Source organism: Arabidopsis lyrata, assembly GCF_000004255.2.
Source record: "Arabidopsis lyrata subsp. lyrata unplaced genomic scaffold ARALYscaffold_6, whole genome shotgun sequence".
Lineage (NCBI taxonomy): Eukaryota > Viridiplantae > Streptophyta > Magnoliopsida > Brassicales > Brassicaceae > Arabidopsis > Arabidopsis lyrata.
Genome location: NW_003302550.1, coordinates 7,880,341 through 7,891,011, shown reverse-complemented (window position 1 = coordinate 7,891,011; position 10,671 = coordinate 7,880,341). Strand labels below are relative to the sequence as shown.

Genomic DNA, 10,671 nt, shown 5'->3' with positions numbered 1-10,671 from the left:
CATTAGTATAGAATCTAGACAATCAGATTATCTATGTTTTTTCCATATATATTTTGCAACATTTTAATATTTTATAGATTGAACACGGAAACAAATATATATAGAGTACCAGAAATAAATTTGATGAACCCTAGAAAAGGAATACACTAGTTAAAAGAAAACAGTCTAAAAACAAAATTGAATAGAAAATAATCTGGTTTATTCTTGTACATAAATCTATGCCAACATGTTTAGTCAGCTTGGTGGTGTGCTCCATTTTTTCTTTTGTTCTTCAAAGCTTCCTATGACTGCTGATTGTTTCTTATCATCGAGTCTAGAAGTAAAACTCTCAGAGAAGCTTCTCAGATCTACTATTTCAAGTATCTTTATTTGTTTGCCGCGCAGTTTATCAATCAATATCTTACCATCTATCGATTCGTCCCCTTCAGCGATCACTTTTAAGTGCTCAGCTCTCAGTTTCGGCTTCAATGAAGCGTGATCGCCTCCCAAGAAAACTGCTCCAATAATTTCCCCTAAGAACATGTCCTGCAACAACAGTTTCCGGTTAGGTAGAAAACCAGACGAGGGTCTTGATTGTTTTTTGCCTTGGCGTGTTTGAAAACAATCAAGGCCAGAATAATAGTTTTCTTATAATGACAAGAGAGGCTTTACCATGTGCGTGTATCTCCTGTGTTTCTGATGAAGAGCTTGCAATCTTGCAAGCAGCCGTCTCACAAACCGAGCTTCGGGTGTTTTCGCTGAGGGATTGAGTCTATTAAGCATTGGTTGGAAAGAAAACTTGCGTTGGGTTGCTAGAGGGATGAGTGTGATGTTTAGACCGGATTCAAGAACGGTCTTAGCTGCTAAAGGATCAAGAAACATATTGAATTCAGCATATGCATTCGAAGGAACCGTGAATATATTCCCTTTGTCTGATTTCTCAGGGTTTATATGTCCACCCACGATGTAAACTTCCTGCAATTTACAACAGAAGCCATCTATTAGATCTCGGATCTTGATGGAATTCATTAGAGAAAGTATCAGAAGTTCTTGCCTTGATTATTGAGGATGATTTTTTATCTGATGAGATAATCTTGGCTAAGCTAGTCAACGGTCCATTGGTTAGTACAGTGATATTAGACACTCCGTTACCAGATTTGGTTAGATTTTGCCAAACTTCAAGAGCCAGAGGTTGTCGGAGTTCAGGCCGATCAGTGTCCCTTGGAGCTCCATCTGCTACTGAATTCTCCGCAGTGTATCTGCATAAATATGTAGATATATTATCTTGCTTAAATGATATTATTATAGCATTGTATAAATATTAACAAACTTAGGAGTTTTTCACATCACTCATTATCAATTGGTTTTTTGATATACATATACATACATACCTGCGTGGGCTTCTCGGAAGGTCACGAGCAAGACCGTAGAGAGTGTCGGAATCCAGAAATCCGCCACAGCCTCGTGGAACAGCCTTAACGTACTTGCAATCTCCAACCGGTGGGAAAATCGGGTCGGATTGGTTCAATGCCAACATGTCTCCCAGACCGACTGGGATGTCGTCCCGACCCATCATATGAAGCAGATCATAGACCACGTCGATTGTTGCTGCATTAGCCCAACCAGTTGGGCTCACAATAATAGCCTTGCGAGTCAAGAGAGAGTGGGTGTTAGGATATTGAAGAAAACAGCATACTCACCAAGTTACTTGTTTAACAAGCCTAGTGACTTGTGTAATAAGAAACTGTTGTAATTGAGCTATTTGTTACACAATAGTTCCGCAACACGGATAAGCTAGATCTCTGTAAAATAGACCTTCAAATCGATTTCTTCCACCGGAACTTTGAGGAGGTAGAAGAGGGAAAGGAAATCTCCGGCGCTCATATCCATATCGAAAACAACAGGCTTTCCGAGACGTGTTTTGCTAAGATCTGGTCTAAACAGTTCTTCTTTGTAGTATGGAAACTGAGATGAAAAGTTAAATCTCCCCGTTTCTTCAGGTCTATTCAAAACCTGTTCATTATGTAAGAAACTCTGTTATATCAGTGTACCACAAAAAAAAAAATTCATCTAAATTTTTCCAGGTTAGATTTGTCTTAACATATGAAAACTTACTTCCAGGAAATCAACATAGAACTCTCTGTCAAGTTTACTTTTGATGTTTATGTTGGGTTTAGCTCGTGTCGCGACAAGAACACGAACAGAATCAGGTCCAGAGATCTCTTGTGTGTAACCATCCTAATGTTAATCATTAAAGAGGTTAAAATTGTATTGTTTACTCTGAAACAAAACCAAATAAGAGAACTAAAAAAAAACGAAGAGTATATTAAGGAAACACAAACCTTACACTTTCCTCTTCCTTTTCCGCTTTTCGGTAAGCAAGCTGGATCTCGCAAACCCATCTGAACATGACCACTATGAACTCCTCCAACGGTTAGGTTAAACTTTGGAGTTCTTCTTTTATCAAAGAATGGATTTGAGCCATCGGATCTTCCATAAGGTTTGTTTGAAGTAACAACGGTTATGTTCATATACTCCATCTCCGCGAAATCGTTCTCACCATTTTTGTTGTTACCAGAGTTTCTCATAATTGAGACTGCAACACCAGCCGTGAAAGAATCCCACATGAAGTAGCTCTGGAGAATATCACAAATAAAATTCAGAAAAAAAGAAGAAGAGAGAAACATTCTTGATATAATTTAGTTTGGTGAAATGGATTCACAAATGTAACCTTATAGAATTCATCGTCGAACCAAGTGTCTCTGGCGATTTTCAGAGATAAGAAAACGTATTGAGCTTCGTATGTTCTCTGGTTCTTCTCGAATGTCTCGAAGAACTTCTGGTTGATCGGAATAGTGTTGGTTGCATCTAGAGGAACCAGAGTCACTGGAACACCTGAATGAAACACCTGTAATAAACCAAAGACAAATGTTACGTCTAGTTTTGAAAGACCTAAGACAAATATCATATTTATTTATAAAACGTTACAGACTTAAGAAAATTAGTAGTTTATAAACCAAACAAATCCTTGTGAGAAGATTAAAGAGTAGGAGAATGAACCTGGTAAGAAGCGAAAGGATCAGCGAAGATGTTGAATTCAGCGTAAGGATTACTTGTATAATCTGTGAACAAGTTTCCACGGTTCCCACACTGTCGAGGTTGACATTCCGCAGCAGTGGAGTTCGCCGGACAGCAGCCGGTGGGGTTTTGTGACCGGACACCACCGCCCATGATGTAGATGTGTTGGATGTTGTGTTTCAAGTGAGGGTTTGACATCAAGAAAAGTGCGAAATTGGTGTGGGATCCGATCAGGATCACAGTGGTTGGACCTTCGGAAATTTTGTCGGCGATCACTTTTTGTGCCGTTGGTTGCCGGAGAGGAGTGTATCTTCTGTTCCCCTGTTTCCCCACAATTACATAACCAACCAAAAAAACCGTCTTTTTAATATTTAGTTAGATACTCGTTCTGTTTCACAAAGAGTGTTATTCTACCATTTTGCAAACAAATTAAGAAAAACATTTAATTTTTTTTTACCCTTTATTAATACACTAAAATCGTTTCTCTCTCTAATTAATAAGTTGAAAAAACAGATATAAAAATGAGATTTGATTTAAAAATCTGTATTGAAAACACAAAACGATACTCTTTATGAAACAAAAATAAAACCTCAAAACGACACTCTTTGTGAAACAGAGGGAGTATAAAACAACTTACAATTACTAAAATTTAAACAAATGGCTACTACCGATATTTTGAGCTTTTTTACTCTTATTTAAGACAGATTTTTGAACTAACACGAATTTTATCAAAAATATAATAATTCTGATATGAAAAATATCACTAGACAGTATATATAAAATACAGATTCTTAAACGTTCAAGTAGGCGTCTAAGATAATTTAGGAAAGGTTCGTAATATTTTGTACAGTATATTACTAAAAGTTTTAAGAAATTGCGATATCATTAAAAAAAGTGAATAAGGGAAACTTTAAATATTTACAAAGAAACCAATTATTAATCTTATATTTTTGTGTATGGATATCACGACACGACCAATCCTAAACATCCAATTATATGTGTCACTACTATATCGAAATCTTATTAGTTGCCGACAAGGCGACAAGTGTTTGGATGTACAAAGTCAGCTACTTCAATTGGAATCCCACCATTACTATGATTCTAATTTCTAACGACACGTGTAGCCGAAGAGATACCAACACAAATGTCCACACAAAACCCTCCACAAAGTTTGACAAAGTATAAAAAGATTCTAATGGTGGTTGCAATTAAAAGTAGCTTAGTTGGTGCGATGGGATCATGCGATCTATATGATATAAAATATAGCTAATATAGTTCTTTAGATAACCGACGCTATTATAGTTATAGTGTATACTTAATACGATCAGTGTAGTTAAAACTTAAAAATAGTGCGGTGAAGACGTTTATGTTTCACAGCTCAATTTTTGCAGTTAAGTAATTTATATATGAAGTTAATTAAGAAAATCACTAATTTTCTAGAAACAGGAAATTTTCAAATTCATTGTTTTCGTTTTTTGAAATTTTGTCAAAATATAATTACTGTAATTGGATTTTTCTAGGGTCTTTGAATAGTGACGAAAAGTGTCTGTTTTTGTAAATTTCTATTTATGTATACAAAGTCAAAATTTAATAAAATACCTGAGGAAGAAACTGTTTACGAAATCCATAATTGGAGTCAATGTCGAGAAGGCCTCCAAGACCTTTAGGAATGGCTTGTCTGTATCTACATTCTCCTGTTGTCGTCATCCCCTAAACACACCGATTTTTACATTTTCAAAACCAAACTAATACCAAATCTTATTCAAGAAAACAAATAAGAAGAAGAAGAGACCTGTTCGATGATCGGAAAATAACCACCGACGTCAGAGTGAATAGTACCGTCGTCGCGAATCCCACCTTCCCCGCCGACACCAACGGGGATATCGTCACGACCCATCATGTGCAATAAATCATACACTTGATTCACGGCGTGTCCTGCGTTTGTCCATGCATTCGCACTCAATGTAATCCCCTGTTTCAAAAACAGAGCATTATTAACAGCACAAGTTAAACAAAGCTGGTGTGGGGGATTAATAAAGTAGCAACGGGCTTACGACTAGATCGAATTCTGATTTGTTGAGTTTCAGGAGGTAGAGTATAGCGAATAAATCGTCTGTGTCGACATCTGTATCCACTAGAATACGGTGTGGAGTAGACAAAACACAAGGGAGGTTTTGTCCTAAGATTCCAAGAATAGTGACTACTGTGGTGAACAAGAACCATAAACTCTTCAAAGTTGGGCTCGTCAACATCATTAGAAGAAGATGAAAGAAAGTTTGGTGTTTCTATTCCTTGTCTGAATCTGAAACAAACCCAAGATCTGTTTCACCAAATGGCAAGAGAAGCAAAAGATTCAGATCAAGAAATCATTACATGAACTAAAATCAATGAGAGGTAAAAAGAATGAGGAAGGTGGTTCTTCAAAGCCTTACAAATTAGAAATTCATCAAGCTAAGTGACGAATCAGCTCAAATCAAAGGAGAGAGACTGTTACATCAACAGTTCTGTGACAAGTTAACAAGCCTAGCCTTACAGAAACAGTTCTGTGACAAGTTAACAGGAAAACAAAGATCAAGAAAAGATAAACAGACGTGCAGATGCAGAGAGAGAGAGACGAAAAAAGGAAAGGAGATATGGTTGGCAACGAGGGACCATAATCGATAGTATTAAAAAAGAGAAAAAAAAACGTTATTGACATCTAAATTAGGTAATACAGTATAAAAAGAAAAGTACGGAAAAACTTGTAGTCAACTTCCTTCAATGTGTCTGAAGGTTCCCCCGGTTTTTTTAGTGTGACTAGTGAGGTCTTTTTTTCCCCTTACTTCTTTTAATTTTCCGGTCAATATTCTTTCTGCTCCTCAATAATACGTGCATAAATATATATTTTTCATGGAAAATATTTGGGTTCGGGTGAACCTCTCTATTCACCTTTTCTTTTTTTTTAACCAATAAAATTATGACATGTGATATTATATTTAAATAAAATAATAAACTAAATCTAAAATCAGAAAAACAAGGAAACAAAACTTTTACATAAACTAACGTCAATGTTGACGTCTTATTTTGACGTTAAGTACCTTTTTTAATATAATAGAGAGATATAGATTAAGGTTGGATGTATATCTTTGTATAAAATAAAAAAATATTTGGGTTTATTATTAGAGATGAGTCTTTTTATTTATCTCTTTTTTCTAACCAATTAAAATACTGATATTTTATTTAATTATTTGTAAAATTTAGTCTGCTACCAAAACGCAGTTACATATCAGTTCGGATTTATAAAGAAGAGTTAGGATATATATTTTATGATTAAACAAAGTCAAATATTGGTTTAGGTTTATAAACGCATTTAGATTTTACAATTAAACAAGTTTAAATATTGGTTTAGGTTTATACAAACGGTTAGGGTTTAAATTTTATAATTAAACGAGGTTAAATATCGGTTTGGGTTTATAAAGAACGGTTAGGGTTTAGATTTTATAATTAAATGAGGTAAATATCGGTTTGGATTTATAAAGGAGGATTAGGGTTTATATTTTGTAGTTAGACGTGATTATATGTCGGTTTGGGTTTATAAAAGATGATTAGGGTTTAGATTTTATAATTAGACTTGATTATATATCGGTTTAGATTTATAAAAGAGGAGTTAGGGTTTAGATTTTATAAATAAATGAGTTTAATTTTTTATTTTAAATGACATATTATGATTGGTTAGAACATCCTCATTGGTAAGTCTCTTAATTTGGAATCCTAAACTAATAAATATTAATATTTTAATATAATTCAATTATCTATTTAAAATTAAATATGTAAAAGAAAATTATACCATTCAAGAGTTGGCATATGTCCATGAAAACTCTTAAAGAAGGATTTATGGGTCCTTAAAGAAGGATTCTTCACCTTCTTTCTCCAAATTTTTAATATTTTATTATTATTTTTGAGAGAAACCCACGTTTAAATCCTTCCGGGATGGTCTTAGAACCTTAAGGTGAATAAAAACCCAAAATTGTTCATAAAATAAATTGTATTAAAAAAAGATGTTTGTAACGTCAACGTTGACGTTAAGTACATATAGATTTTGTTTCATTTCTTTTTTTTCCTGATTTTAAATTTATTTGTTTATTTTGTTTAAATGTGTCATATTTTTATTGGTTAAAGAAAGAAGAGGTGAATAAAGAGATTCATCCCTAGGGGTGAACCCAAGTTTTATAATTATATTTTCATACCAAGAAAAGTTTGAATTTCAAAACACAAAAAAAAAACCAACCACGAGACTACCACCCTTTTAGTTACGTACATAAAATTCTGTTTAATTTTTTTTTTTTTAATCACGTCATTAGCGACATCATCTATGTGATTCTTGTTTATGAAAAAGGTTAAAAGTACATGAATTTATGTACCTAAAACGGGAAAAGGGGATTTTCACATTGTATCAAGTATAGGGTATGAGATTCAAATTTTATTAAAGTTTAGGTTGTAAAATACCCTACAAAATTGTTCAGGTATGAAAATCCACAGCTCAGACAGTACGGGTATGAAAACGACATCGTTTTGATACACGTCAGCGTACACGTGTACGATGACTCAGCACCGTAACGGAGTTGACTAACACCCGTTAGATTGACTCCGATTTTTGCCCGTTGTATCAAGTATAGGTATGAGATTCAAATTTTATTGAAGTTTAGGTTGTAAAATACCCTACGAAATTGTCCAGGTATAAAAATCAACGGTGCAGATAATACGGGTATGAAAATCCCCTTTTTCCTACCTAAAACTTAATATTCACAAATTGAATTTTGGTTCCACGTACATCCGACCATAAATGAAAATTTTGAAGAGTAAAAAAAAATTAACATGATTTACGTGCGTGTATTTATATATTTCTTATGTTTCATACATTTAGATATTTATTTTGGTCACCAAAAGAGATCAATATCTCTAAATTTCCTTGGTCACATGATATATAGCTTTGTGATGTGTTTACCAAGTTCTATTTTCGTTTAATTTTCTGGGATGTGATCGTATTTGTTACAAATAGACAAATAGTACATGAGATCGGATATTCATCAACGATAGTTTTTTTAATTGATATTTTTCCAACTTGTGATAACGTTTTCTTCTAAGTATTAGTCAAAAGAAAAAGATTCGGATCCGTCATCCAAGAGAGTGGCCATCAACAAAAGGAACAGATCACACAACTTGTGATTAAAAGATGTATACAAACTTTGAAATAGAATTCAGTGAGAGAGAAAATTCGGGAAATGTGTAACCACGAAACTCGTTATGGGGGTGTGTGTTTATTTTAATTTAAAAGATTTTCTCCGACATATTTTTTTGTTTGACTTGATTTTTTCAAACAGTTTACAGAAAAATAAAAGTGTTGACTTCAATAATCACGTGGAAAATACGACGTCTAGATCACGTGACGTGATCGGTTCTTGTTGGAAAGTCCACCGATGGAAGATGTCCACATATCCCAAGTTTTATTTTAGTTTAATGGAGTATAATTAGCTCTCCTTTTTTTGTATTTTTGTTTGTAATTAAATCGGTAAAATTATGCTTTTCTGTGACCCCTTTCTTCTAATTTTTTTGTTTGCTCAATTTTTTAAAAAATAAAGCAGTCAAAGTCGTTTTCGTAATGTGATGCGTGATATTTATTTGTAGGAAATGAAATGATGAACGGACCATTTACATAGGGAAATTGTTAAAAATGCCTTTTTTGGTGTGCTCTTTTTCAAAAATGCTCTTTTTAGATGTCTATTTTAAAAAATGCCCATTTTTAAATCTAAAATTTTTATAAAGTTTTATTAGGTTTATAAGGTACTTATGAATTGTAACTACTACTTGAAGACTCGATCCAAGTATTTATAAGGTTTTATAAGGTGTTTTAAAAGGTTTTACAAGTTATTTTAAAGGATTTTTAAGGTTTTTCAAAGGTTTTACAAGATATTTTAAAGGTTTTTAAAGGTATTTAAAATGTATTTATAAGGTATTTATAAAGTATTTATAAGATTTTAGATACATAGAAATGTAGTTTGTGTATGTTTTAATAATGTTACATACATATTTGGGTAAATCTTATATTTTTAAGAGTATTTTTTATAAAGTTTTATAGAAAGGGCATTTTTGAAAAGCGGCATTAAAAAATGGGCAATTTTGCAAAAGCTCCAAATTACTCCATTAATATGTATATATGGAAGACTAAATGAATAGAAGACTTAACCACAAAATATAGGCATGCCTAACCATTAGCTTATTGAATATAATTTTTTTTTTTGGTTAACAACATGTGTAGGATATAAATTTAGATTTGGATAATAACACATTGATGGTATATAGTAGTACAAACTATTAAATTATAAACTCTAATAGTGCCTTACCAAAAAAAAAAAAAACTCTAATAGTACGGAATACCATTTCCATTAGCTGTATTCAAACTTTAATCCTCTACAATCGTAATTATACATGATCGATATTGATGTTAATTTCAAAGTTTTGTTGATTAAACTTGAAAAGGCTTAAAGCCCACGTAACATAAACAAGTCGGTTTATGTTTAGGAAGCTTCTAGATAGATTTTAAAGACCTAATCCTAAGTGTGTTAGGATTATCTCTCTATATAAGGAGTGCCAAAGATGTGGTTAACCCTAAGAGCGTTTTAAGAGTTTTGAGAGATTAGAGAGATTGTGAAAGCTTGGTTTTGAGTTAGTTTCCAAAGCAATAAAGAAAGTTGTTCTTTATAAGTCATAATCCTTAAATCTCAAAGTGTTTGATTCAATAATTGGTATCATAGCATATTGAATCAAGACACAAGTTGTGATACGAAAACATGGGAGACATAATCCCTGTTGATAAGCCGAAAGAAATCGGTTCTTCCTCTATACGATGTCCAATGCTCACATCCACACATTATACGGTTTGAGTCATGAGGATGAAACCGATGCTTAGGGTAAACAAGGTTTGGGATGCTATTGATCCCGGATCAACTGATGCAGACAAGAATGATATGGCGAAAGACCTTCTCTTCCAATCCATACCAGAAACCTTGATTCTACAAGTTGGTGAGTATGAAACTGCTAAAGAAGTATGGGAGGCCAGCAAGTCAAGACATCTAGGTGCAGATCGAGTCAGAGAAGCCAGACTTCAAACCCTCATGTCAGATTTTGATCGTATCAAGATGAAAGAAACAGAGACTATTGATGAGTTCTCCGGAAAACTCTCTGAAATAGCCACCAAATCCGCAGCTTTAGGAGAAAAGATTGAGGAGATCAAGCTAGTCAAGAAATTTCTTAGCTCCGTACCAAGGAAAAAGTTCATACACATCGTAGCCTCGCTTGAGCAAGTACTTGATCTCAAGAAAACAAGCTTTGAAGACATTGTAGGGAGACTAAAAGCTTATGAAGATAGAGTCGTGGATGAAGAAGAAGATCAACCGAATGATCAAGGGAAACTCATGTATGCAAATCATGAGTCTCAGACATACCAAGGTAACTATGGAGGAGGAAGAGGCAGAGGAGGTAGATATCCTCAAACAGGAAGAGGACGAGGCCGTTTTGGGAATCAACAAAACGGAGGATTTAGACAAGAGAGAGATAAATCCAAAGTAGTGTGTTATC

General features: G+C 33.8%; 1 protein-coding gene across 2 annotated transcripts; it reads right to left on the bottom strand.

Moving 5' to 3' along the window:
• Positions 1-78: 78 nt before the first annotated feature.
• Positions 79-5,854, bottom strand: LOC9307916. Of its 2 annotated transcripts, none has more exons than XM_021023328.1 (13): positions 5,490-5,854; positions 5,112-5,377; positions 4,850-5,029; positions 4,657-4,767; positions 3,040-3,378; positions 2,711-2,887; positions 2,322-2,615; positions 2,095-2,217; positions 1,795-1,992; positions 1,371-1,624; positions 1,034-1,238; positions 652-954; positions 79-525 (listed from the first exon to the last, which is right to left on the bottom strand). In XM_021023328.1, the coding sequence occupies exons 2-13, from the start codon at positions 5,310-5,312 to the stop codon at positions 235-237; spliced, it is 2,676 nt and encodes an 891-aa protein (XP_020878987.1). In that variant the 5' UTR covers positions 5,313-5,377; positions 5,490-5,854; the 3' UTR covers positions 79-234. The 2 variants fall into 2 exon arrangements, with proteins under 2 accessions (XP_020878987.1, XP_002871847.1); XM_002871801.2 differs by having other exon boundaries at positions 5,112-5,359.
• Between the last annotated feature and the right edge of the window lie 4,817 nt (positions 5,855-10,671).

What these genes read in the sequence shown, in the direction of transcription:
- LOC9307916 (XM_021023328.1), bottom strand. Translation starts at nt 5,312, where the DNA reads ATGATGTTGACGAGCCCAACTTTGAAGAGTTTATGGTTCTTGTTCACC. An exon ending in GTAAACAGTTTCTTCCTCAG is followed by an intron (nt 3,379 to 4,656) that starts GTATTTTATTAA and finishes GTGGGGAAACAG; the next exon opens with GGGAACAGAAGATACACTCC. An exon ending in ACAGGAGATACACGCACATG is followed by an intron (nt 526 to 651) that starts GTAAAGCCTCTC and finishes CTGTTGTTGCAG; the next exon opens with GACATGTTCTTAGGGGAAAT.